This window comes from Caenorhabditis briggsae (assembly GCF_000004555.2).
Source record: "Caenorhabditis briggsae complete genome, chrIII, whole genome shotgun sequence".
In the NCBI taxonomy this organism is placed as follows: Eukaryota; Metazoa; Nematoda; class Chromadorea; order Rhabditida; family Rhabditidae; genus Caenorhabditis; species Caenorhabditis briggsae.
In genome coordinates this window covers 10,992,522-11,020,432 of record NC_013490.2, presented here as the reverse complement: position 1 = coordinate 11,020,432, position 27,911 = coordinate 10,992,522, and the positions used below count along the sequence as shown (strand labels likewise).

Sequence of the window (27,911 nt, the reverse complement as noted above, 5' to 3'; positions counted from 1 at the left end):
TTCTAATGATATAGGTCATGTGTTGTAACTCGGAATCATGTTCAGATAGTTCCCTAGTAAGAGAGAATTAGAGAGAGAGAGAATTGAGGCTAAGAGAATTAACTTGAAAGGTGCAATGTTTCAATTTGAGAATAGAAAGTTGACTGATGGGAAACACTCGAGCTCTCGTGGTGCACTAACCAGGAAAAAATTTGCAGATGTTGTTAAAGTTCAAATGAATGACTGAGAAACCTCAAAATCAGAAAATGTGCATCTAGGTAAAGAAATTGGACGGCGCCATTGAAAAACGCTAAAATTATGAGCTGAAAATACATTTCCGGAACTTTTTCTCGCGGAAAGAGATCAGCCAAAATCCGTGTGTTTTGATTTTTACTTTTCCCACGAGAACCGAATCTCAGAAGATAACCAAACGCGATGATGGAATCGATGTGTCCCAGTGCGTCTCTAGGGGACGCAGGCACTTGAGAAATCAATGAGGTTATTGATTTCTGCCTCATCTAGATCGCGTAAAACCCAAAATTTTCTGAACACTCGAGCTCACCAGGAACATGATAGTCTTCACTCAAAAACGTGCAAAATATATGCTCAGTGAGCTCTGGAAGCTTCCATTCAATCCAATTTATTTCTTTTTGAAACACTTCTTCCTCTACACATCCATATTCACTTTCGCTTCAACTATCGCATTCTGGCATGCGTATCCTTTTGTTTCTGTCGTTTCCCCATATATCTTTTACTCTGGAAATGATATTTGCGTTATGACTGATGGCGATGCTTGTTTGGTTGATGTGTGTTACATGGACATTTTATTCATATTCTATTTATGGGCCTGTCGGTCGTTTTCAAGATCACATAAAATCTGTTCAGAAAATGAGAGATGTTCGAATTGGGCTCGTTGGTATGCTCATTTCAGTCTGGGTGATTATCGCGTCGATTCTCACAAAAGATAGTGTACATTATTGGAACGTTAGTTTATTTTTCTTTAAATTTCTAGTATGTTCTGGAACTGTTTTCTATTAGGTTGGTGAAAATGTAATGGGTGTTTAGTGTGAAATGCCGCCAACACTATAATAGGATGCCCCTCCAAACAGTTAACTTTGAATGGAAATGAACTAATGGTAAGTCTGATCAAAGTTCGAAATTAGAGGGGTCTATTAGAGTATTCTATTAGAGTGTTCTATTCTATTATATTTGAGTATTTACGGCATAACAAACCGCAGGCGCTGGAGTTTTTCAAGAGAAACCTAGAAGCTTTGTGCGATGCACGAAAATGGTCATCCTCATCAAAGCAGTTATTTGTTAGGCGATGGCCTAGATTTCTTAGTTCAGGTAGCCCAAGAAGGCTTTCAGAAAACTTTCGAGTTATTTCGAAGTTTTGCAATAAATATTTGATACTGTAGGTCAAATTTTTCATGTTGCTTATGAATCGTATCACATCGCCATGATTTCGTTGCCTTGTTTCATGATGCAATTCTCATCAAACTTTAAGAAGTATTTTCTCCAGATAGATTTAGCGAAAATGTCACATTACAAGATTGTAAAATTCGTTACCGTCATTGGTATCATTCATGTGGTATTCGCAGTATGTTTTATTGAATGGAATGTGAGTTGAATTTTTATGTTTTGTCGTCTCATAACTTGCTTCAATCTTCAAATGTGTTCTTGATTAAAAAATTAATATGTAGATTTGAGCGAAATCTTAATATGAGATCAAATTAGACTTGGTTCAAACGACAAGTTTGGAACCAGAAGTGGCAAAATAACCTTATCTGAAGAAGGAAAAATTTGAGTTTATCTGAAAAGCTATACTATTTAGAAAGGTTTCGTTAACTTCAAACATTTAGAACTTACGATTTTACATCGTATTTCCATTAATGGGCAATCTTTCGTTAAGTGTTCTTCATAGGTTCCTTAGTTTAGAATGCTGCTGCTTCAAATTTTTACACTTCTATAACTAACTTGGAGCCTCTGAAAGTTCTTACTATTAGAAACTAATAGGTTTTAGTCGAATTTCTACATTTAACTGTTTGATTTGGTCGGAAGTTCTAAATTTGAACGCAAGAAAGTTAATATAAAATAAATGTTTGCTTTCAGATTGAATACTTGCTCATCCTCGTCCTCACCACAACGTCCTTCTTTTTCTCTGTCGACCTTTATACTGCAATGAGTGCAAAATCATACATGTTCCGAGAACATTATCATTATGATTGTGAGAGCCAACAGATACTGTACCATCAAGAAATTGTCGTCACATCTGATGGAAAACAATCCAAAACTATTCAATGGTCTTTGTTGTGAATAATTACAAACTATTCGGTAAAAGCCTTTCGAGGCTAAACCTCTTGGCTCCCCCTACAATTCCCGTAGTCTTATTGAAAAGTGGTTTATCTTAAGCCTTGAACATTTGCAGCATGGTCATGCTTGTTTCTGAAATATACCCTCTGAGTTTCAGCTCAAAATCTTACCCAGGAGCCAAGTTATTCAAGATTTATTCCAAAAATCTGAAAAAAATCTGAAAAATGACGAAAATGACTGAAAATAATTTTTTCTTATACTTGAATAGAGGAACCAATTTTTGTATAAACTGTCAAATCATGCTGTTTTAAGACTATTTTAGTAGTTTCCAACCAAAAATAGTCTAATTTTGCTCTATAAAATACTTGAGATTTCACATTTTCGAGGTGGTCGTATAGATATTGACCGCTTGCAAATGGGCTTTTTGGATGGTACATGTTCAGGGAAAGTGCTAAAATTATGAAACGTCGTCTCTAGAGGTTATTTTTGATTGTGAATCGCATGGCGTTAATCGTTTTTTGATGCCTCTTCCAGCTTTTTCTGTGCCCCCAAAATGTAGGGGGGGGGGGGGGTCGTATAGATATTGACCGCACTGTATTTAACGAAACCCTCTAATAAAAACATATTTTAGATAGGTATGTTCTGAACAGTGCTTACAAACTGATAACGCTTTCAAATATCCAACAATAAGTTTGAACAGAAACATTTCACTTTATACCAAATCTCCACTGATCTTGTGATAAGGTTTTCCTTAATATGTATCAGAGTTGTTAGGAGGTGTGAACTCGGAAGCCGGAAATAGGAAGTCGGAAGTAAACTTTTGTAAACTTTAGCTATTTCGAATTAAAATAATTTCAAGTTAACAATCTTCAAAAATTGCTTGATAAATTCTCCCTTAATCTGTGTGTCTTTTGCCAACACTATTCCCAGGAGATATCTTTTGACATCTCCCTACTCTAAATATATACCCATTGGCACTTGACGTCGTACCTGCATCGTTGTTCACTCAAGACCCGATTTATTGATTGAGTCAATCGATAGTTTCCTCTCCTCCATCTCCTCTATACTTTTGTTTTCTATTTCTATCAGTTTGTTATTCTCGGCTCTTCCTCGTCGTCTCCAATACATTAATTTTCAGATATGACCAACCAGAGGTTTCCCTTCCATCGTCTACCCGATGATCTTCGCTTAAAGGTTTTACAAACTACGGACCACCGAGAAATGTGAGTTTTAACATTTTTTACTTGTTGCATCGAAATCATTTGATTTCAGAATGGCTTACTCATTTATTTCAAAGAAGGCATTCTCAATAGTTAAGGCTCTTCGTTTACCAATATCACATGTTAAAACAACAACGAAGAAACAACCGGAAATTGAAGTGTCATTGGGTTTAATTACCATCAAGTTCGAGTTGATCATGCACGAAATAGACGAAAAAATGACGCACTTGAATGGTCTTCCCGTCAGTGTACAAGTATTATATAGCAATCATTATACTGACGGATTCCAAGATATATTATCAACTTGGACAAATCAAGGCAAAAGCGTTGGAGAATGGATTCAGCATCTCTGCTCAATTAATCAACCCAAACTTTGTTATGTCAAGGTTTTTCATGTCAGAGAAATTGGATTAGACACGCAAACCCTTCGTGATACTTATCCGCAACTTGGAAACATTATTATAATTTTTAGCAATGTAGAAGCAAATGAGCACGACGTCATGTCAGCTCAAAATATTTTGAAAGCTTTGCTAACTGATTCTAAATATGTCTGTTTGGAACGTGTCCCTTTTCAAGACCATTTTTCCCTTCAACACATAGGAATGGGGAATTTGAAATGGTTGAATATGCAATCTCCTCGCAATCTGAATGTTCATGATCTTTCGACATTGAATGCAGAAAGAATATGGATAGATACAGATCAAATGTCTCTTCGTGACTTGAATCGATTTTTCAAATTGTGGATGAAGGGATCCAATCAAAGGTTGCAGGAATTGTCTATATTTTGGGAAACGGAATTCATTCCAGACTGGAATGTCGTGCTCAAAGGATTGAAAGCGAAAACAAAAAGAAATTCATGGAAGACGAAGTTGAAAATCAAAAATTGTCGTGGGGTTTGCGGTAAAATAAGATTTGAATGGTGGCGGGATCAAAACCTTCTCCATGTGGAGTTTACAGTTCCAAAATAATTCTTGATCAAACATTCTTATTGAAATCATTGTATCTCTTCATTTTCCTCTTATATATTGTAAAGTCACGCCCCTTTCAGAAACTGACTGCCCCCTATCTTTCTTACTCCCTCATTCCCTTCATCGTCCCCCCTTTTTCTTGTTTTCTGTTCTTTTCTGCTTCATCGGAAGACTCCCCCTTGTTGTTTTCTTATTTTTAAGATATACATTTCATTTTTAATAAATAGTTAAATAACACAAGTTTAAGGTGCCTTCGTGTTCTTAAATTCGTAGTGATCAAGGTTATTCATTCTTTCAATCATTCTGAATAAGTTAAAGCAATAATTAATCTCTTTTTTTCAGAGGAATCTAAATATTGGCTATTTGTTTTCAGTACTAAAACTTTTTCGAGCAGTATTTTTCAATAGTTGTTTTCAAAAGCGAAAAAGTTTTTTTTCAAACAAGAGAGCTCCGGTTTTAATTAGAAACAGATTACTGTACGCCAAATCACACATCGAATCCCCACATGAATGTTTTCCTTAATCTCTACAAACTGTCACGTCTTCTGCGAACGTTTTTCTCAGGAGATCTCTTCTCTCACCTCGTTATTCTCTTCATTCATATTCGCACTTGACGTCGTACCTGGATTAGATGCGTCTTCTACTCTAGACCCGATTTATTGATTGAGTCAATCGATAGGGTTCCCTCCCTCAATCTTCTTTATAGACTCTATGCTCTTATTTTCTATATATCTAACAGTTTGTTTTTCTTGGATTTTCTTCATCGTGTCTAATACATTAACTACGTTTTATTGATTGCCTTTTTTCAGATATGAACGAGCAAAGATTTGAATTTCTACGTCTCCCCGATGACCTTCGCTTAAAGGTTTTACAAACGGCGGACCCCCTAGAAATGTGAGTTAAACAAAAAGGTATTTGTTGCATTAATTTTTTTGATTTCAGAATGGCTTACTCATTCATTTCAAAGAAGGCATTCTCAATAGTTAAGGCTCTTCGTTTACCAATATCACATGTTAGAATAACAATGAAGAAAAAACCTCAGATAGAAGTGAAATTGAGCTTAATTAGTATCAAGTTCGAATTGAATATGTCCGAAAACGACGAAAAGATAACACATTTGAATGGTTTTCCTGTCACTGTAAAAGTATCATATAGCTATTATGAGATTGACGGACTTAGAGGGATATTATCAGCTTGGACAAATCAAGAAAAGACTGTTGGTGAATGGATCCAGCATCTCTGCTCGTATTCTCAACCAAAGTGCTGTTTAAACAAGATTATTCATGTTAGAGAGATTGAATTAGACATTCAAACCCTTCGAAACGTTTTTCCAGTACTTGGAAACATTGATCTGATTTTTTGCCATGCAGAATCAAATGAGCACGACATCATGTCAGCTCAAAATGTATTGAAAGCTTTTCTATCTGATTCTCAATATGTCAGTTTGGAACGTGCCCCTCTCCAAGACCATTTTTCCCTTCAACGCATCGGAATGGCGAATTTGAAATTTTTGTTTATCCGATCTCCTCACAATCTGAACGTTCATGATCTTTCGACATTGAATGCTGAAACAATTTGGATAAAAACTGATCAAATATCTCTTCGTGATTTGAATCGTTTTTTCAAATTGTGGATGAAGGGATCTAATCAAAGGTTGAAGGAATTGGCGATTTTCTGGGACACGGAAATCCTCCCAGGCTGGAATGTCTTGCTTAAAGGATTGCAAGCGAAAACAAAAAGAAATTCATGGAAGACGAAGTTGAAAATCAAAAATTGTCGTGGGGTTTGCGGTAAAATAAGATGTGAGTGGGTCGATGCAAACCTTCTTGTGCAGTTTACAGTGTCTTAAATATTCTGGATGAAATTTGAGATTTACCGATTTTTTAGTTTTGGGACGGTTTCCATTAAAATTTCGAACTTTGAACACTTTTCATAACTCTTTGAAAATTTCAGTTTATGTTATTTTCGCACATTTTATCTTATTTTTTCTGTTACTAAGCTTAAATTGATCTAATATTAGCTTAATAATTTGAAAACACACAGTTAAAATGAAAAAAAAGTAGTGTTGTTCATGCAAAAAAACCGGCCTAAACTGAAATTTTTTTGAGTGATGAATTTTTGTGGAAACAACGAAATTTTCATAGAAACATCCGAAAACCTGAAAAAATTGGTAAATCTTAACTTAGTACACATTTTTACCTATAGGCCCCCACACTTGACCCCCCTTGTCATAAAGAGCCGAAATCTTTCCTTTCCCCTATTTCATTCATTGCAAAGTTACGCCTATTTGAGAAGCTGACTGTCCTTTCTCCCCCCCCCCCCCCTCTCATTGTTGTTTTTAATATGTGTCTGATATTTATTATCATTCTTATAATCAATAAATGAAGTACTGTCTGTCTTCTTCTTTGTTTGTCATTCCATTTTCCCAAGACGGAAGTTTCCTATCTCTATGATTTTTTTAAAGTGAGGAGCGAATCGGCAAACTCGCGCCATAGGCGCACCAGTCTGACAATTGAAGCGCCAGAGGCTTTGCAAAAAGACTGGTTGAATCAGAAAAAACTTAAAATGCTAGAGTTTTCAATTTTTCAACAAAAAGCAACGATTTTGGAAAGTTACAATAGTTGTCGTTGTGGGATTTTGTCTGAGAATTTACACCATACTTGCAAAATCAGGGCCCGGCGTTCCTCGGCCCGGTCCGGGTTTTCCAAATTTGAAATTTTTTTTGAAATTTCAGACATTTTTTCAATTTTTTTTGTGAAAAAACTATTTCTTATGGACACTTTTATCTTGAAAAGTTCTTTACTTGACAGAAAAATCGTCCATTTTTTTCAGTTGACTCCGAAAAATCTTTTGAAAAGACAGGAAGAATTTGTTCCTGAAAACCCGGGCCGAGACGGGCCGGGCCGGGCCCTGGAAATTCTGAAAAAAGCCCGGCCCGGCCCGGCCCGTTGCAAGTATGATTTAAACTTGATTTTTTTTCTAAAAAATCATCACAAAAAAAGAATTCTTCAGATAGTTTCAGACAAATTCGTACTAAATACTTATTTTGACCAAGATTACTACCATTTCCCACGGGAATAATTATTTTGGGGTTTGCAGTTGCGCTCTAATGAGAAGGAGCGTTTCCAAGCAACCTGAAAGTCAATAGCGTCGTCTTCTTCTTCTGTAAATCAATAACTAGGCAACTGCCTATACTAACCAGACTCGTTTTTTTCTCATTGCTCATTTGTTTTTTCTATCTGCACAATTTTCTGAAAATGCGATCTGGCTTCCCGATTCTATCGCTTCCCCATGTAGTCTTCAGAAGAGTTTCAAAATCGTGGGATATTTTTGATTTGTAAGTTTAATTTTTGAAAACTAGTATCTTTGTAGAATTATATAAACCATACATGTGAACGACCGGGGAGGGCCAGCCATTCTATTCTAATAAAAAATTTCAAAATGGTTTGAACTTTCAGAATCAAACTATTGGAATTGTCATCAGAAGATTTGAAGAAAGCAGTGAAATTGACAAAATTTGAAACACAAAAAGTTGAAGTGGAGTTTAGAAAGGATTATACAGTTGATGTGATAGTTTGGTTTGAAGGAAAAGAGCATACGTTTAATTTAATAGAAACAATGACAGAAAAGATGGTTCCGGAATTCAGGTGAGTATTTTAGGTCTGCTACTGTAAAACCTGTAGTAGAAGGCCCCCAAACTATAATATACTAACTATTAGCCAATTTATCTCGGTTCCTGTGAAAGAAATCAAAAATTGTCAACTGATGAACTGTTAATCATAATATCATAAACATTTTATCAGTTTACATATTTTTGATACCTTTCACAGGAATCGAGATAAATTGGCTTAAAGTTGAAAAGTCATCTTTGAGCTCGGCTGATGGCCTCTTAACTTTGACACTAAATATTTCAATTTTTGTTTGATGTAACAAAAAGTAGTCAACTGATAAAATGTCGTTAATATTATGATAAACATTTTGTTAGTTAGCCAATTTTTGATATCTCTCATAGGAAATTAGATATATGGGCTTAAAGCTGACGGTTTGGGTGGCACTCTATTCGACCGTTTGAACCGCGTTTCCGGTCTCAAGATGCTTAAATTTTAGGCCGAAATAATTATAAAGAAATGTTCTATGTTTCTTTTTTTCAGACAAACTTCCCCCCTGAAATGTGAGATCCACTACCAAAGATCCCAAAACCAAGTCGAAAAGATCTGTAAATCAATCCTTGACCTATTCCGAAAGTCCTCCATCGACAGGTTTCAATTCAGCAGAAATATTTATGAGTCGGATTTCAAAAACTACTCGAACATAATAGTAGATGCCAAAAGTGTCCACGTATCACCGGATTCTGTAACCGAGGAGGAGCTAGATTTGATCTTCGGAATATTCCAGAAACTAGAGAATTTATCTTTAAGAAACAGACTCCCTAAAAATTACAAAGGATTGAATAATCGAAAACTCAAATTTCTTCGAGTACCTTCGGATTGGAATGGTATAAAAGATTTTGAAGTTGAACGTCTATGGCTTCCGAAAACTCTCTGGACAACGTTCGAATTCAATTTTTATATCAAGCATTGGCTGAAAGCTCCAAATCCCTGTTTGAAAGAAGTCCATGTAATGGTTATGGAAATCTCGAATATCTTTGATGGTCTCACCACGAATGCCTGGAATCCATGTAGCAGAGGAAAATATTTTATCAGTGAAGATGGATGGAAGCCAACTGCTATCAATTGTTCTGAAGGATTGGATATTGTTCGAGAGGATGGATTAATGGCAACTGTGACTTTGGAGAAAAGTCAAGTTGGATTTTATGTATGGCATCAGAAATTTCCAACGGTTCCAAAGAATGCGAGAATGCAACAGAAACTTTAATAATAGCCTCTACCTCTACCTTATACTGCAAACTAAATTACTGTAAACACTCTAATAGAACCCCCCCCCATCTACTTAGGGTTTAAATATCTCTGTTCCTGTTAAAGATACCAAAAACTTAACAACTGATAAAATATGTATTATGATAAATGATTATTATGATAAATCATTTAGCAGTTGACAAAATTTTGATACCTCTTATAGGAGCTGAGATAATTCAGCTCAAAGTATAAGTAAACTCTCTAAGAGCACCCATTCCTCTACTTCTGCTTTCACCCAGATTATCTCGGTTCCTAAGTGAGATATCCAAAATTTGTCAATTGATAAAATGTTTGTCATAATATCATAAACATTTTATTAGTTTACAAAAATTTCATATCTCTTATAGGAGGCCGAGATAATTGAGCTCAAAGCGATTGTGTTGTTATAAACTTTAAATTTTCGATGTAATTAAATGATGTAATAAACTAATTTAATTTCGAGATCCAAAACTTTTGTTTCCATTTGTTCAATAAGTCCCTATTTTTGAAAACATTTTCCATTCCGTCTCGTTTCCAAGCCCGTTTCCAAGTAGGTTCTTTGAGCCCAGAGAGACATTGCCTCTTTCACCTAAACGTCATGTTTTTTTTCTCAAAAGAAAAAATTGTGATGTCAAATAAAAAGTCTTCGAATAAATTAGATTTTGCAGACAGGTACCTCTTCTGGTCCATGGTAATCATGTCAACCCCGTGGTGTTCGTTTTTTTTCTAGAGTAGAACGGTCTCAAGAGGATAGTGAAAACAAAGTTGAAGATCTAAAACATGTTCCTGAAAAATTGAAATTCTGAACTTGGCACGTTCTCAGGCCATGTATCTCAATTTCTGTAAAAAGTATCAAGAAGCGATCAACTAATAAAATGTTGCTGATACTATGATAAAAGTTTTATCAGTTGACAAAATTTGGATGTCTCCCATAGGAACCGAGATAATTGAGCTCAAATTCGACGTTTTGGGCGTTAAATTAGAGTTTTTTAGGTATATTTCTGGGGCTAAAAGAGGCCAGCCGAGAGCCTGGCTAATCAGTACACTTTTGGAACTTGTCATTTTTCATAAATTTTGTTGATATGTTCAGGAATATTTATATTTAAAAATATTTTTTAAAATGAATCCCTTTTTTCAACATCTTCCATTCAATTTTTCACGTTTCCAAGCCCGTTTCCAAGTAGGCTCCTCGAGCCCAGAGAGAGATATTGCCTTTTTCACTTCAACGTCATGTTTTTTTAACTTGTGTGTGACGAATCTTCTTGGTGACCTTATCGGTTGGAGGCACGAAATATGAATAAAAATTATTTATTCTCAACGTTTCCTTTCATTGTCTCCAAAATTTTTGTCTTTTCATCCCAGTTCTTTATGGTTCATTATTGCCTTTCATTTTTACGGTTTTCTCTACCTCTACCTCACTCATCCCTACACCGGTTCACACTTCTTCTATTCTCCTTTTTGTAGGTAATTGTCCTATTCTCCTGAAGATGGCATCAAGCCGAAACGTTGAGAATAAATAATTTTTATTCATACTTCGTGCCTCCAACTGATAAGGTCACCAAGAAGATTCTTCACACACAAGTTAAATTTTAACAATGCACTAAAAACGGATTGCCTATATCCAATCAATCATGTTTTTATCTCAAGAGAAATTTATGATGTCAAATGGAAAGTCTTCGAATAAATTAGATTTTGCAGACAGGTCCCATCACATCATGGTATGGATAATGATGTCTACCCCGTGGTGTTTGAATTTCTGGAGTAGTACGGTCTCAAGAGGACAGTGATGTAAACAAAGTTGAAGACCTAAAACATGTTCCTGAAAAATTGAAATTCTGAACTTGACACAGGCCATGTATCTCATTTCCTGTAAAAGGTATTAAGAAGAGGTTAACGAATAAAGTGTTGCTGATATTATGATAAACATTTTATCAATTGACAAAATTTGGATACATCTTATACGAACCGAGATAATTGAGCTCAAATCTGACGTTTTGGGCGTTGTATTAGAGTTTTTTAGGTGTATTTTTGTGGCTAAAAGAGGCCAGAACTCAAATTTTCTGTCTTCTAACCAGTCTTTTTCAAACAGCAGGCTGGCGCGTCTGCGCGATTTAACCTATTAATTTTACTGTTCGCCGCTCCGCTCCTCACTTTTTGATTTCTCTTTTTCAGAAGGTCAAAGCTTTTCATTTCAAGCTTTTTGAATTTTTTTAAAACTTTTTATTCACGTTAAATAATGAATCTATAAATCAATCAATGTTAGGTCATTATCGCTACCTCTCTCAACGTTTGAAAAATCCACGAATTGAAAACTGATCTTTGGGAAATCTCACTTTTTGAATTAGTTTGATAATTTTCACTAGCACTTTTTGACTGCCATGAAGCTCTCTGCGTGAGCTGTTTATTGCTGTTCATTTACTTTTTTCTTTCGATTGGTCGGATGCGAATGAAGTACTAAAAGGCCCTCAGGGTCGCCATGTTTGGTGGTTCATGGCTAGGTGAATTCATTCTCACTTAACCTTTTGCAAAAGACTCAATCAAAGAAAAAAGAAACAAATGAACAAAAACAATAATTAGCGATCGCATAGCTTTTTAGCGGTGAGAAAGAACTATTGAAAATTAGAAAACTGTCTCCTCGGAGACAGGGGTTTTGTGTTGGTATTTTCCCCCAGTGAAAACCCATGTTCCCTTTCATATACTGAGCCTCAACGGGGCGAAAGGGATCAACAGACGAAACACCGTCTGGCTAATTAGTACACCATTGAAACTTGTCATTTTTCATAATTTTTGTTGATATGTTCTGTTATTTGAAATAATTTTTTCCCAATGAATCCCTTTTTTCAACATCTTCCATTCAATTTTTTACGTTTCCAAGCCCGTTTCCAAGTAGGCTCCTCGAGCCCAGAGAGACATTGCCTCTTTCACCTAAACGTCATGTTTTCTTTTCTCAAATAGGAAAAGTATGATGTCAATGGAAAGTCTTCAAATAAATTATATTTTGGAGACAGGTCCCTCTTCAGGGTCCTCTTTTACCATCACATCACGGTAATGATGTCAACCCCGTGGTGTTTGAATTTTTGGAGTAGAACGGTCTCAAGAGGATAGGAGACAATGATGGACATAAAATTGAAGATCTAAAAAGACTGGTCCTTGATAAAAATGATGGAACTTTGAAAAACTATTTCGGAATATGACAAGTTTTCAGTTGCTTTTGTAGGGTTTTAAAGTTGGCGTTTTTCGTTTCTTATGCTTCTCTTTCAGATGATATTAAGTGAGGTTCGAATCAATTTTATTCAAAAACTATCATTCCAGAAGGTATTTTTATCTTTTCAATGGTTCATGACTAACAGTAAATTAATGCTGATCTCTAAACTCCAAAAGTATCCTCGCCTACCTCTTACAACCAATTTTAGATCCCGCGTCACGCTACTCAACTAATAACCTAATAACGCGTCATTCATCTCTCCCAGAATGCTCAGAATAGCTCTAATTTACCTTCCCACTAATATCGCCAGCTCAAAATATATCTTCATGACACAGACATAGTTGTTGACGAGGGTATACGGTACCCCAGGGACCGCACTTCTCTGACGCATGTGACTTGGCTGGTAACCATGACTATCAGATGTGCTCTCCCGCCCAATTCCAAGAAAAGACTTTATTCTTTCAAAAGTCTCTTTTTTGGATTATTTTTTGACTATTCTGAAAAAATGCCCAAGCTCTGGTGCATCTCATCTCAGGGAAAGCTTAGCATCCAGCGCCCCGCTGATCTCTTCTATGTGTAAGTTATATGAATGCAATAGTTTCTTTCATAATGAATATTTTTGAACCAACTAAAATAGACATGATAGAAAAACTCAAGATCTACAAAACGATGCTATTCGGAAAACTGTATCTTATCTATGAACAAAGTTAAAAACCAAAAACCGGCTAAACTCCGGCTGTGCCGCGTAGCGCTAATCCAGGGTTTGTCGGGCAGGCAAAGACCTGGAAGCATTCAGAAAACAACCAACTTTGAAACCCTACAAAAGCAACTGAAACTCATCTCATTTATTTGAAAATTTCAAAGTATACTAAACTAAACTACGACTTCAATATTGTAGTTGACAACTTTCCAGCGAAAATTCATCTAAAGGAAATATATCGCTCACAATCATAATAATTTTTGCAGTTTGAATTTTTATTTAGACCTGCACAACAAAATCTTCTACTTTTTTTTGGGAATTCAGAAAATCTCGGTTTACAATGATGTAGACTTGTTTCAGCTTCCAAATGGCGGATGCTAACAAGGCTGGCAAGAAATGCATCAAGAAGGCTGGCTTTGTAGCGTCGGAGATTGAGATGGTGTTTGAAGCAAAGAGCAACCGGCTTCTCGTCGTCTTCGCTGGACGCATGTACACCATTGAAGTTGTGGGCGTTGAGAATAAGGAACAGTTTAATAAACTTGTGTAAGTAAACTGCATAAGTTGCTATATCCCTCCTTAAAGCCTAAATTATGAGCTTTAATATGATACTAAAATCATAAAATGACCTTTAAAATGAGCTAAAATTTAGGCTGAAAGAATCTAGTTAGCGATCTAGTATGATGCTCGCCACCGTCAACTTTGAGCTTAATTATCCCGGTTTCTATAAAAGCTAGAACTATAAAAATGCTTATCATAATATCACCAACATTTTATTAGTTGAACAGGTTTTGATACTTCTCACAGGAGCCGAGATAATGGAGATCAAAGGGTGGCATTCTATAGGAGCGTTCAGGCTCCTTGATGATTACCAACTCGTAGCTACAGTAACCCCAGATAAATTATTTGGTCTCCACTAACTTCAGAGTAACTTCAGGGTATTTCCGATCATTGGATAGACCAGACCAATTCTTTCCCTACCGCCATATTACATAACGGGCTCTTCTTCCCTTTAGTATCTTGTTGAATGTATGTGTCTAGCCCGATTAGAGTGGTTGTTGGTAGTTGACGGGACCACATTAGCCTTTTCCTAAAAAAATAGTATCCATGTCAACCAAAGAGTTTTTTTGTGTTGTTCCTTGTGACTTGAAGTGGGTCGTAAAACATGAAGAATGTCAGCGAAAATTTTTTTTGCTATGGAAGTTTGAACTTGGATTTAAAAAAAGGGAAGAAGGAAACTAACTTGGGCTATGTTTAATGCATTTACCATGACTATGGGTTATTCAAGCAAAATTATAAAACTTGCTGCTCTTACCCCATTAATTTCAGCAATCTAAAAAATTAATTTCAGCGAGGAAACCGACGTTCGTGGCACGTTTACCCATGACGCTAATCTCAACGGAATGGATGTCCTTCTCACTCGCTTATTTGATCTACTCCTCAACGTGTCTATTGACAGCATCGTCCACCGGGATTCAGCGAGAGATATTCGTCAAGTTGCAAACTTTCCGATTGCCCTCACCGCCTCGCGATTGACAATTGATAAGGATCCAGTCACCAAAGGAGAATTGAACTTCATTAAGGAGAAGTTCACCGGACTCAAATCTCTCCACTTTGCTGTTCCACTCCCCGATGATCATGCTGCATTTCCACTTCAGTATCCAGCAGCCTACATTGAGAAGGGGAACAAGTTGAAGGTAGAGGAGCTGATCAATATGGAGGCTAAGAACGTGGAGATTACAACTGCAAAGCTGAAGACGTCCGATATGAACAGACTCATCAAGTCGTGGGTTTCCAACCAGCTTCCAGCAAATTTGGAGAGTCTTACAATTGCAAAAGTGGAGAAGGACACCCAAAACCTCTTCTCGGGAATCCGAACTCGGCCATGGAACCAATTCGTCCGTTCCAAGTCCTTTCCACTGTGGAAGGGTCTTGCTGTAGACTTTTCGGAAGCCATGGACATCGAAAGATCCTCAGATGGATTGTTGGCAAGCGTCGGGTACACTGAAACTGGAATCTTCCAAATGGTCGTGTGGACCAATAGATACGTAGAGGTTCCAGAAGGATATGGAAAATCGACAATGGCAGATCAATTCACTGCAATCTATTGAATCTTTTAAGAATGATAACAATAATCTTCTTTTAAGCTGTGATATTTATTATGTTACTCTTCGCCGAAGAGAGTCTTCGGTTACTCTGGGCAAATCTTATATTGGTTTTAGATCTTTAGAACATGGGTGTGGTCTCTTTTTGTTTTTTTGAATAAAAAAAGTTAGTAATATCCTGGTACACTCTGTGATCTCAATTCCTCCAGGGCTTTGGTGAGCCACGAGTAAAAAGTGGTAAACAATTAGGATAACTGAGAGAGACTTCGAGGAAACAGAAAAAGTAGACGACTAATTATACAGATAATTTAAACTTTTTGAATTGGAATTACAAAAAATCATAGTCTACTTTTATTCATTTCAGCTAAATCCTGAAGAAGGTTTCATGTTTAAAATTTTCTTTAAATCTGAAAGTTCAGAGCCAGAAATTCGAAAAAATCGGAAATCCAGGGCAGCAACAAGACCAGCGATAAGAAAAATCCAAATAAAACCATCCAGTTTCAAAAACACCAAAACATGACTTACAGTATCTTACATTACCCCGGAAAAATACAAAAGTTTGTCTTTTCAATAAAAACTAGTCAACCTTCTAAAGTACCCAGACAAAGTAGTTCAGAATTTTTCGATTTGTCTGAAATTGTCAGAGTGTATTAAACTTAATGAGACCTTGAGTTTTTAAACGAACTTTCTCGTACAAACCCAACGAAAAGATATATCTCATTCTTGGCATTTTCGGCGCCTTTTTGGTTATATGTATTCGTTTATTTGGTAAATAAATAGTGATGAGAACCGGGGAAAGAAAATGGAAAAAAAAGCTAAGAACCCGCAAGAGTTAGTCCTAAAGGTTACAAACGGCATATCTCATCAAAGTGGAGTTTGGCGAAAAAGTTGGCAATTACAAAAAAAAGCTCTATTTTGGTTTAGTATACTAACAGGTTGTTCGAAAAGTAATGCGCGTTTTTGATTCAATTTAACTTCATGTAAAACTGAAATAAGAAAAGATTAATCAGTGGGCTTTTCTCCATCATCATCAACTATTTGCTAGCAACACATGCTCAAAGATTCAATTCCTCTCTTAAAGAACTAAGATAGCTGGAGGTCGAAGTAGTTCGCACTAAACGCGCATTACTTTTCGAACAACCTAATATATAAGTTGCAGACAAGTTGAAAAATTCATGAGGTTTTTGAGGTATTCTTTGCTATAGGAAAACATTGAAACTTTATTCAGGTCTCATTTTTAATAAAATTCTCAGAGAATTAACAGTAAATTTAACACCAACATTTACGTAGGAACTTCTGTCGAATTCAGTTTCGATTTCAGCGAAAACACCAAGAATGATACAAATGGAACAAAATACAGTCAATGAAACTTTGCAGTCAATGATACTTTGTAGTCAATGAGACTTTGTAGTCAATGATAAATATAGTCAATGATAATTTGCCGGCGTTCTCTTTATCGACTTGTTGGTCGAAGTAGTCAAGAAGGTCGTATTCGGAATCGCCTATTCGAAATATAAAAATATTCAGGAAAATTAAAAAAACCAAAACTTCGAAATCCATTCAGTAGGTTTTCTTAAAGTTTTGATTCGGGATACTAGAATGTTAAGGAAAATCAATAAATTTAGACGTTCATTCTGCTAGATCGTCAGGAAAGAAAAGTGTATAGTCGTCGAGTAAAAGGAAAGGTCTCTCAATTTTATGCTCTTCGTCTCTCTAGGGTTATTACTCTCTGAGTTATTAATGTGTCACCTTTGTGGGACTGTTGGTATTAGGTTGGCGGGAAAGTCTTTGTCACTTTTTCAATAGTTTATTTCTCAAAGAAAAAATAACCGAATAATTAATTATATTGTCCATCATTATCAACAACATGTCTCCAACGTTCCCTCAATTTATGGATTCCATTGCGGTAGAATCCAGCCGGGCGTGAGGCAAAGTATTGTTTGAGTGCCGCTTCGACCGCTCCACGGGAATTGAAGCTTCTTCCTTCGAAGGCACGTGTCATATCGCCAAATAACCAATAGTCGGAAGGAGCAAGATCAGGAGAATACGGGGGTGAGGGAGAACATTCCATCCATATCCCATCAGCTCCTGCTTCACTTGTTTCGAAACATGTGGGCGAGCGTTATCATGTTGATAGTACACTTTCTTGTCTTTCAGGGCCGAACGGTCGACTGCTTTCTTGAGGTTTCGTAGTTGAGTAGTGTAGAGTCTCCAGTTATTGTTTTGCCCTCGGGCAGAAGTTCCCAGTAGATGGGGCCGTCCACTCCCCACCACACAGAGAGCATAACTTTTTTCGGATGAAGGTCGGGTTTGGGGACATCCTGTGGGCTCTCTCCTTCTCCAACCCACTGGGATTTCCTGTGGTGATTATCGTAGAAGACCCACTTCTCATCTCCGGTTATTAGCCGGTCCAGCCATCGATCGCCCGCGTGGAGAGTGAGAAGAGTAATCGAATCGTCGACTCGGCGGTCAAGGTTGGCTTGAGTCAGGTGATGACGTATGAATCGACCAAAAAGTTTTCTCATTCCAAGAGACTTCAAACCTTCAAGGACTGTGCTATGGTGAACTCCGAATGTGACAGCTAGTTCACGGCTAGATTGAAATGGATCCGATTGCAATGCGTGCTTCAGCTTGTCCAAATCCAACTCACGGGGTCTCCCAGAGCGATCCTTTTCATCGAGCGAGAAGTCATCTTTTTCGAAACGATGGAACCAATTGCGAATAGTATTGTAGTGAGGGGCATGTGTGTTGTACACATTCTTCAAGAAAGATTCCGAATCCTTCATCGTGGTGTGAGATAGGAAGAGGTAAATCAAAACATGTCTGATGTGAATAGCAGTGGGAACAAACATATCGTTTCAATTACAGATGAGGAGCAGGGAAGGAGATGGGGACTTGTTTATATGGAAGGTTCTTATCACCTTGTTATTCACTAGAGTCGATATCATACACAGCCTCCATATACGAGAACAGTGATTAAACAAACAAGTGACAAAGACTTTCCCGCCAACCTAATATCAGAGAGTGAGAGACGCAGAGAAATACTTTCACACAGTCGTGGCTTAGTTAATTTCAGGTTTTGCAAATTATTATTTCAAATTGAATTAGTTAGGGTCCACTGCAGTATAGATTCTGGATATCCAGATAACAAGGAGTCTGAAAACTTTGGGATTTCAAAATTCGCTGAAAATTCCATTTGCTGTACGCAGAAGGAATGATGTACTTAGCTTGAAACCTTTTCTTGTTAGTCTGGTAGTAACGTAAAAATCGAACCAGATATTTGAGAACCGATTTTCAGTTTCGTACCAAATTCAAACTAGAAAACATAACAAAAACTTTATTCCGGTCCAAAAAAATATGTCAATAATCACTTTTTAACAGTGAATTTAACACTGGCAGTTACATAGAAATTTATATTGAATTCAGTCTCGATTTCAGCGCAAACGCCAAGACAATTTCGAATTATGTACTTCTTCACGACATCTGCATTTTCGGCTCCTTCTCTTTCTTCCAATGGTATTTCTTCTGGTTCTTCTTCGTCTTGCTCTCTTCGTGCTCTTCTTGCTACTGGTGCTATATGTGCTTCTTCCATTTCATCTTCATCTTCTTCATCTTCATCTAGTTCTGGTTCTTCATCTTCATATTCTTCGTCTTCCTTTTCTTCTACTTCTTCAACTGGTCCTTCTTCATCTTGGGCATCTTTTGGCTCCTCTACTGCTTTCTCTTCTTCAAGTCTTTCTTCTTGTGCGTCATCTGCTCCATCTGCTTCATCTTCTCCTTCCGATTCTTCTTCATCTTCGTCGTCTGCCTCCTCTTTTTCTACTTGTGGTTCATCTGCTTCACCCGCTTCTTCCTCTTCTTCTGATACTTCTTCCTCTGATTCATCTGATTCATCTTCTGCTACCTCTTCTTCTTCATCTTTCTCAACTGCTTTCAATCCCTTCAACAATAATTTCCAATCTGGAAATCCCGACAAATATCCATAAATGTGCAAATCTTTCAATCTTGGATTGGATCCTTTTATCCACTTCTTAAAGAAACGGTTCAAGTCCCGAAGCGAGAATTCATTGACTTTTATGATGCAACTTCTAACATTCAATGATAGAAAATCCTCCGTTTTCAGTTCGAGCGGAGAATGATCATGATATAGCTCCAAAGCTTTCAAATTCGTCATTCCAATAATTCCAATTGGCAGATTAGGAGGCAATCCATACAATACGAGACTTTCAAGATTCGGTAGAAAAGCTCTCAAACATGTTTCAGATGACGAAAGGCAGTTTTCGTTTGATTCATCTTGAGAACAGTATATAGTGATCTTCCTGAGCTTTGGAAAAGTATTCCGAAGGGAGTGTATCTCAAATCTCATTCTTTCAGTTTCAATACTGACTTGATAACGAGTCTCGGGTTTAGAAATTGAGCAAAAATGATGAATCCATTCTCCAATGGTCTTCCCTTGATTTGACCAAGTTAGTCGACCTATGTTTCCGAGACTTGTAGCACGTATGTCAACGCTCGCCGGAAGATCATTCAGACTCCTTATCTGATCGTCGTTTCCGTGCCTCTTCAGATAGAAACTGTAGTAAACTCGATCAAAGAGCACAGCTATCTCATTTGGAAAAGCCAGTTTCACATGATGAACCGGTAAACGAAGAGCCTTAAACATTGATAGTGACTTTTTAGTAGAAAAAGAGGAGGCAGACGACGAAGATGAAGAAGAATCGGAAGGAGAAGATGAAGCAGATGGAGCAGATGACGCACAAGAAGAAAGACTTGAAGAAGAGAAAGCAGTAGAGGAGCCAAAAGATGCCCAAGATGAAGAAGGACCAGTTGAAGAAGTAGAAGAAAAGGAAGACGAAGAATATGAAGATGAAGAACCAGAACTAGATGAAGATGAAGAAGATGAAGATGAAATGGAAGAAGCACATATAGCACCAGTAGCAAGAAGAGCACGAAGAGAGCAAGACGAAGAAGAACCAGAAGAAATACCATTGGAAGAAAGAGAAGGAGCCGAAAATGCAGATGTCGTGAAGAAGTACATAATTCGAAATTGTCTTGGCGTTTGCGCTGAAATCGAGACTGAATTCAATATAAATTTCTATGTAACTGCCAGTGTTAAATTCACTGTTAAAAAGTGATTATTGACATATTTTTTTGGACCGGAATAAAGTTTTTGTTATGTTTTCTAGTTTGAATTTGGTACGAAACTGAAAATCGGTTCTCAAATATCTGGTTCGATTTTTACGTTACTACCAGACTAACAAGAAAAGGTTTCAAGCTAAGTACATCATTCCTTCTGCGTACAGCAAATGGAATTTTCAGCGAATTTTGAAATCCCAAAGTTTTCAGACTCCTTGTTATCTGGATATCCAGAATCTATACTGCAGTGGACCCTAACTAATTCAATTTGAAATAATAATTTGCAAAACCTGAAATTAACTAAGCCACGACTGTGTGAAAGTATTTCTCTGCGTCTCTCACTCTCTGATACCAACAGTCCCACAAAGGTGACACATTAATAACTCAGAGAGTAATAACCCTAGAGAGACGAAGAGCATAAAATTAGAGACCTTTCCTTTTACTCGACGACTATACACTTTTCTTTCCTGACGATCTAGCAGAATGAACGTCTAAATTTATTGATTTTCCTTAACATTCTAGTATCCCGAATCAAAACTTTAAGAAAACCTACTGAATGGATTTCGAAGTTTTGGTTTTTTTAATTTTCCTGAATATTTTTATATTTCGAATAGGCGATTCCGAATACGACCTTCTTGACTACTTCGACCAACAAGTCGATAAAGAGAACGCCGGCAAATTATCATTGACTATATTTATCATTGACTACAAAGTCTCATTGACTACAAAGTATCATTGACTGCAAAGTTTCATTGACTGTATTTTGTTCCATTTGTATCATTGACTACATATGCGAATGATACTTTCTCTCTGAAATTTGAAATTTCAGTTTCAGTACCAATAATCGCTTTCTCAGTACTGAATCGAAACAAGATGTTTCAGCCTAAGCCTATAATTTAAACAAAAAAACTGAAAATTTTGAAAAAAAATTTCAACGAGAACTGTGGAAGTTTCGTTGATTTTCGCGAGTTTCATTTCTTTTTTGACTGGAATTTTCAGTTTTTTTGTTTAAATTATAGGCTTAGGCTGAAACGTCTTGTTTCGATTTTACACCGAGAAAGCGATTATTGGTACTGAAACTAAAGGCTCAGAATTTCAGAGAGAAAGGTTCATTAGCTTAAGCGCATGTAGTCAATGATACAAATGAAGCAAAATGTAGTCAATGAAACTTTGTAGTCAATGATACTACTGTAGTCACTGATACAAAAAGTAGTCAATGAAATTTTGTAGTCAATGATAAATTGCTGAGAACGCCTAATGCATCTGACCGTTTTTGGTCCTTTTCCTCATCTCGACCCTCTTTCTCTCTCTCCCTCTTTTTTCAATCTGCACTCTGCACTCCTATCCATGATAGTCAATGACACATGCACCAATATTTATGATGTCACACTTTTATTCGATGAAATAAATAAATGAATTACAAAAAAAAATGTCTTCTAAAAGCCGAGGAAAGTTGTGTAGAAGGCGTCGATGTGAATGATGAAAGCCAATATGATCATGTAGTCCGTGAAGAGAGTCATGCAGACAGTCAAGCGCTGAAAAATTATAATTGGCTGGTAAGAAGGAATTTTGGGATATTCCGATTCTCAAGAATTCAAAATGTCTTTCTGGAAGGTCCCGATTTTTTAAGTTTTCAAAATTTTCGAAATTTTCGGTTACTCCAACGATTTTCGGTTCATTTTTATGCATTTCAGCATTTTCTTCATGAACTTTGACTTCTTGAGATTTTCAAACTTTTTTTCCCATGTTTTTGGATTTTTTCACAAATATATAAACGGGTTTTAAAGAATTTAGGATAATTTTTCTTTATTTTGATATTTTGAAATTAAACTCACATTTAATTTTAAAAATTTCAGAATATTTAAACAATCCATTAATTTTCGCGATTAGTAGGAATAACTAGAAAAATAAAGAGATAGAAGCAAAAAAATCAAAAAGGGAACTCTCCAAAATCCATTCATTAACAGGATTTTTGGAGAATTCCCGAAACAATTTAGACGTCTATTCAGTCAAGTCGTCAAAAGAGAAAATGAATGATTGTGCTTGTAGCAGCCAGAGGGGACGAAAAAATGACTCATTCTGTCTCGCCTGCACTCTCTAACTCACACCATCTGCTGTGTCATGGCCTGTTTCTTTCAAAAATTTAGACGTCTATTCAGTCAAGTCGTCATAAGCAGAAAGTGACGCGATATATGGGTAAGAGACGTAGGGCCTCTTGGTCGTTCGTTAGCTATGGGCTTCCCTCTGCGCCTCTCACATTTTGTACAGTCTCTAAAAATCTATCTTCTTACTTTCTGTTTACTTTACAAATTATCATAGAGAGAACACATGAACTGATAGTGAGGGACACATGTTTCTCTGACAAGGGAACCACAACACCTCGTCACCTCAGATTTTGATGAAAATTTCAGGATATGTCAAGGAAAGCCTATTTAGACACCCCTGAAAATTTTAGAACACGCTCGCCAGTTTCAGCCGAGATATTTCAGTCCAAAGTTTTAGTACTGACTTCAGTGGATTTGCATGCTTTACCACACGTTCCCTCTCCAAATTCTCTACGAGAGAAGCTGAGAGAGGCCCTAACATGTAACCGTCTTTCGACTCAGTTGGAAATGTCAGCAGCGTGGTATCGGGGATGTGGTGTGCGCCATGGATCTTTGTGGGTTTTCACCCTCTTGTGGTTATTCTTTTTTTCTTTTTTCTCCATTTTTGTGACTTTGTAGGATCCTTCTAGTATATGCTCCAAGTGTTTTTTGACACCGAGATGAGATTTATTCAAATTTGAACAAAAAAAATTTTCAAAAATTAAAAAAAAAACTTTGAAGTCCACTACCACTGGAAAGTAGCAGTTTTGAAGCGTTGTTTTGCTGTCCACAGAGACTATGATTTGATAATGAAAAAAATTTGATCAAGAAATAGGTTATCTATCAATTTTATCATAATTTTTTAAAATGATAATCCACACTTTTTTAAAGAAATTTTCACAAAAGACAAAAGTTGGATAAAATCTCAAACTCAAGTGGTGGACAACATCCTCAAAATTTTTGAAATTTTTTTTGAGAAAACCTTAAAATTATGAAAATCCAATGAATTCTAAGCATAACACAAAAAATTTCATGTTCTAAAACGTCCTAGAAATTGAGAAAATCGCCTTTGAAAATCGCTATTTTTGCATTGAAAAAGCGACTTTTGGTACTGAAACTGACATAACTCGGCTGAAACTGGCGAGCGTGTTCTAAAATTTTGAGGGGTGTCTAGATAGTCCATCCTTTACCTATCCTGGAATTTTCATCGAAATCTGAGGTGACGAGGTGTTGTGGTTCCCTTGTGAAGAGAAAGGCCAAATTGGATGATCGAGGCGCCCTTCTGCCCCTGATTGTCATAAAGTAAGCAGACGAACTTCAGAGACAGCTTCAAAACTTTTTTGCAAAGCGGTTTTTTTGCATCCTCCACAAATAAGTTTTTTCATCACGATGAAATAACCCTTGAATTCTCAAATTTTGAAATCTGTGTAACTCCAATAAATTCTAGATTTGAAAAAATATACTTGCAAATAGAAACCCATGACTCTCGATGACCCATTGACCTCGGAAAGAGTATTAACATAAAGGAAGAGGGAAATTTTTGGGTCATGACCTAGATTTCATCAACTGTTAAAGATGACCTAGATTTTGGGTCATGAGCAGTGTGTCTTTTCAAAAAAAATTCTCGAAAAGTGCCTTTTTCGAGAAATTTTCGAGGAAATTTCGACAAAAATTTCTCGAAAAAATTTTTTCTAGGAATGAATCGCAATTTCTTGAGAAATGTTCTAAACAATACGCGATGCGGAATTTCGGAGTGTCGTTTGAGACTTTTTTTCAGTTTTTTGTCGTTGCTGACATTGTTTCCTCGTTTATTTTGCCATTTTAAAGTGGTGGCCTAACTTTTGCAAATTTGGTTTTCTAGTTCACCACTTCAAAATGACCTAGAAAACACACCAAAGTCATGTTAGGGCATTTTTAAGCAATTTTGAAATGGTGGACTAGAAATACAAATTTGAAAAAGTTCGTGTCAAAAGGACACACTGGTCATGAGTTAGATTTGAGTTTCCTAAAAAATGTTTTTTCTACTTCCAGACCCAGAAAAAACTTTACCCAAAACTCGAAAATATATCCTTTTAAAATTCCAAAAAATTAAATCTGTGAAACTGTATAATAGAAAAAAAAACTGCTCCCTCAAGTAACTCCCTTGTCATATTATCTTTTTTGCAGTAACGTTAAAATTTTTCACGACGACGGATTTTCAGAAATTTTTTTCAAAATCGGATCGAAAATGAAAATTTTCAGCTGGAAGGAACCGAGTTAGAATTTTTGTTTCAACACAAAAAATGTTCAAAATAGCAAGAATAATCCATTCTGAGTTGAATTTACTCATTATCTCCATCGAGAAAATTTTTCATTTTTTGACCAAAGTTGGTCACCGTTTGGACCGTACTGTGTGGGTCCAAACCAAATATACATTTTTCATCTTAAAAGTGTTCAAACTTTCATGGTATATAACATCAATACATAAAAACAAGTTTGAATTTTTCTGTACAGTGGACAATAGGCTTGAAGTTGAGTTCTACAGAGAACGTGTCTTAAAGTGTATGGAAACAAATGGTATGTGAAAGAGAATGAGAGAAAACACGAGACATACACCTCACCATGCTGTTTGAAGTTGTTCAGAACAAAACGTTGCCAAACTGGAAAAATGGCATGAAACTCGGGCAAACGAGAATTTGAACGGAGCTATTACGATTCGGCTACGCCACAGGAGTGTCGTTCCAGTCTTCCCGTGTCGATCAATCGTGCTAATGAGTCCCATAATCTTTTAATGGAATTAGGCCAAAACCGTTCCCCAGCCGGATCAGTTCTTATTTCTCAATCATAAATCTCTTTTCTTGTTAGTCTGATAGTAAAAAAACTGTACCAGAAACTTGAGAAACACGATTTTCAATGGTTTTAAGACATCAAATCCCAATTCCATTAATTCCAAAATATTCAAATGAGCCAGGAACTTAGAAAATAAGAGTGTTGAATCTAATTCAAAAACAAGAAAAAAATCTTTGCAAAACTTTATTCAAGTCAAACTTTTAAATAAAAATGACATATGATTTAAGAATCAAGAATCACTTTTTAACAGTTAACTTAACACTAACAGTTACGTAGTAAGTGATGTTGAATTCAGTTTCGATTTCAGCGCAAACACCAAGACAATTTCGAATTATGTACTTCTTCACGACATCTGCATTTTCGGCTCCGGCTCTTTTTCCTAATGGCACCTCTTCTTCTTGTGCAACCGGAGCTACTGGAACTACTGGCGCTATTCTTGGTACTGGTACAACTCTTGGGACTGCTGCTACTGGCGCAATCTGGGCTTCTTTCGGCTCCTCTTCATCTTCATATTCTTCTAATTCTGATTCTTCATCTTCAATACCTTCCTCATCTTCTTCTTCCTCTTCATACTCTTCGTCATCTTCATCTTCTTCTGAGTCTTCGGCTACTTCATCTGGCTCCTCTTCTGCTACTGCTTCCGCTTCGTCAAGTACTTCTTCTTGCGGTTCATCTTCTGGATTCCTTTCGGCATCTGCTGCTTCAACTCTTACTTCTTGTGCTCCAGCTTCACCTGCTTCATCCTCGTCTTCGGATTCTTCTTCATCTTCGTCTTCCACTATCTCTTCTTTCTCTTCTTTCTCAACTGCTTTCAATCCCTTCAACAATAAATTCCAATCTGGGATGGCTTTCGAGTATCCATAAATGTGCAAATCTCCCAATCTCGAATTGAATCCTCTGATCCACAGCTTGAAGAAGCGATTTATCTCACGCAGCGAGAATTCATTGATGTTGATAATACAATGTCTAACATTCAATGATAGAAGATCCTCCAATTTTAGATCGAATAGAGAAGAATTAAGATATAACTCCAAAAAATTTAAATTCGCCATTCCGATACTTCCAATTGAAAGATTTCGAGGCAATCTATACAATAGGAGCTCCACAATATCTGGCATAAAAGCTCTGAGAACATTTTCAGATGACGAAATGCCATTCTCGTTTGGTTCTTCTTGGGAGCAATGTATAGAGATCTGTTTGAGCTTTGGAAAAGTATTTCGGAGAGATTGCACATCAAATTTCATTTTTTGAGATTCAAAGCTGACTCCATAACGTGTATCGCGCTGATGAATCGAGAAAAATTGCTGAATCCATTCTCCAATTGTCCTTCCTTGATTCGACCAAGTTAAACGTAGAGTATCGCGTCCGAAACGATAGCCACGACCCATTATCTCAACACTAGCAGGATGGTCGTTCAGGGTCAATATCTGATCTTTGCTTCCGGGCCTTTCTAGCTCGAAAAAGTAAAAACAGCAATCAAAGAAAACTGCTAATTGATTGGAACTAGTCAGATTTACTCGAGCCCATTTAGGCTTTACACGAAGATCTCGAACCATCGACAGTGTCTTTTTTGAAGCGAAAGAGAGGGCGAATCTGAAATGATATGTGAAGGATAGAAAACTTTAAAGGTGGGGGGACAGGAGATTTTTCGTGGTTTTTTTGTAGCTAGAGTATGCATTCTACCGTCACGGTGTACAACGCTTAATGTCACTCTGCGTACAGCTGTCATCCTCGCCTTTATGTATGCAATCGGGCGTGCGCTTTCTCTTTGCCCGCGTAGCTCAGTCGGTAGAGGCGCCGCACCCTCAACCATCGCCCTCACAAGTTCAACTCCTCGAGGGGCATCTTTGAACGAAATTTCGAGAACATTATTTTTTTCATGTCCCCCCACCTTTAAAGGAAATAAACTCACATCTCATGGTAGTCCATAGTATTCAGAACCTCTGAACGGAGATCGTAGGGTAGACGCTGGAGTGGAAACCTATGGGTAGCCATATCTGGAAAAAGGAAGAAATCAATGAAACGAAATTAATGAAAAAAAATAGAGAAGAAGAGAAAGGACAGTGGACAAGAAACTGGGTGGAATAGGAAATAAGAGCAAAGAATCTATAGTTCAGATTGAGGAGAGAATTCTATTGACTGGTTAATCAATACATACGGGTCTCGACTGGAAGATGCGTATCTAATGCAGGTGCGACGTTAAGGGAAGATGAGAACCCAGATAACGAGGTGGCAAAATGGACCTCCTGGGGAAAATGTCGGCTAAAATATAATAAGGAAGAACAGTCGATAGCGTTATCTTGTTCTGAGCTCAACATCTCACGAACATATCGAAAAAATGGCTGACATGTGGAGGCTCAAGAAAAGTTTCACACAAGAAAACTCCGCCAGACCGAATTTGATTAACAGCAATGTAACTGAAAAAACTTCCAGAAACACTAACTGCTAAAAGACACTATTGAACACAACGAGATGCAGAGA

At 36.9% G+C, this 27,911-nt stretch overlaps 8 protein-coding genes across 8 annotated transcripts; 6 read left to right on the top strand and 2 right to left on the bottom strand.

The window, feature by feature from the left end:
* Nucleotides 1–762: 762 nt before the first annotated feature.
* Nucleotides 763–2,295, top strand: CBG03592 (the record flags this gene model as incomplete). The annotated part of the gene is made up of 3 exons (XM_045244413.1): nucleotides 763–963; nucleotides 1,502–1,600; nucleotides 2,092–2,295. The coding sequence occupies 3 exons, from the start codon at nucleotides 763–765 to the stop codon at nucleotides 2,293–2,295; spliced, it is 504 nt and encodes a 167-aa protein (XP_045092438.1).
* A 1,435-nt stretch (nucleotides 2,296–3,730) lies between these two features.
* Nucleotides 3,731–4,480, top strand: CBG03591 (the record flags this gene model as incomplete). Its single annotated transcript, XM_045244412.1, has 1 exon — nucleotides 3,731–4,480. One exon carries the CDS (start codon nucleotides 3,731–3,733, stop codon nucleotides 4,478–4,480), a length of 750 nt encoding a protein of 249 aa, XP_045092437.1.
* An 810-nt stretch (nucleotides 4,481–5,290) lies between these two features.
* On the top strand, nucleotides 5,291–6,328 carry CBG03590 (the record flags this gene model as incomplete). Its single annotated transcript, XM_002647020.2, has 2 exons — nucleotides 5,291–5,373; nucleotides 5,422–6,328. 2 exons carry the CDS (start codon nucleotides 5,291–5,293, stop codon nucleotides 6,326–6,328), a joined length of 990 nt encoding a protein of 329 aa, XP_002647066.2.
* A 1,408-nt stretch (nucleotides 6,329–7,736) lies between these two features.
* CBG03589 lies at nucleotides 7,737–9,354 on the top strand (the record flags this gene model as incomplete). The annotated part of the gene is made up of 3 exons (XM_002647019.1): nucleotides 7,737–7,816; nucleotides 7,938–8,126; nucleotides 8,631–9,354. 3 exons carry the CDS (start codon nucleotides 7,737–7,739, stop codon nucleotides 9,352–9,354), a joined length of 993 nt encoding a protein of 330 aa, XP_002647065.1.
* A 3,730-nt stretch (nucleotides 9,355–13,084) lies between these two features.
* Nucleotides 13,085–15,387, top strand: CBG03588 (the record flags this gene model as incomplete). Its single annotated transcript, XM_002647018.1, has 3 exons — nucleotides 13,085–13,155; nucleotides 13,640–13,822; nucleotides 14,628–15,387. 3 exons carry the CDS (start codon nucleotides 13,085–13,087, stop codon nucleotides 15,385–15,387), a joined length of 1,014 nt encoding a protein of 337 aa, XP_002647064.1.
* A 3,098-nt stretch (nucleotides 15,388–18,485) lies between these two features.
* Nucleotides 18,486–20,044, bottom strand: CBG03586 (the record flags this gene model as incomplete). Its single annotated transcript, XM_045244410.1, has 2 exons — nucleotides 18,486–18,537; nucleotides 19,329–20,044. The coding sequence occupies 2 exons, from the start codon at nucleotides 20,042–20,044 to the stop codon at nucleotides 18,486–18,488; spliced, it is 768 nt and encodes a 255-aa protein (XP_045092436.1).
* On the top strand, nucleotides 20,043–20,779 carry CBG03585 (the record flags this gene model as incomplete). The annotated part of the gene is made up of 2 exons (XM_002647016.1): nucleotides 20,043–20,512; nucleotides 20,728–20,779. Coding segments are annotated over 2 exons (522 nt in total), but the record flags the coding sequence as incomplete, so codon positions are not given.
* A 4,887-nt stretch (nucleotides 20,780–25,666) lies between these two features.
* Nucleotides 25,667–27,425, bottom strand: CBG03584 (the record flags this gene model as incomplete). Its single annotated transcript, XM_002647015.1, has 2 exons — nucleotides 25,667–27,023; nucleotides 27,343–27,425. 2 exons carry the CDS (start codon nucleotides 27,423–27,425, stop codon nucleotides 25,667–25,669), a joined length of 1,440 nt encoding a protein of 479 aa, XP_002647061.1.
* Between the last annotated feature and the right edge of the window lie 486 nt (nucleotides 27,426–27,911).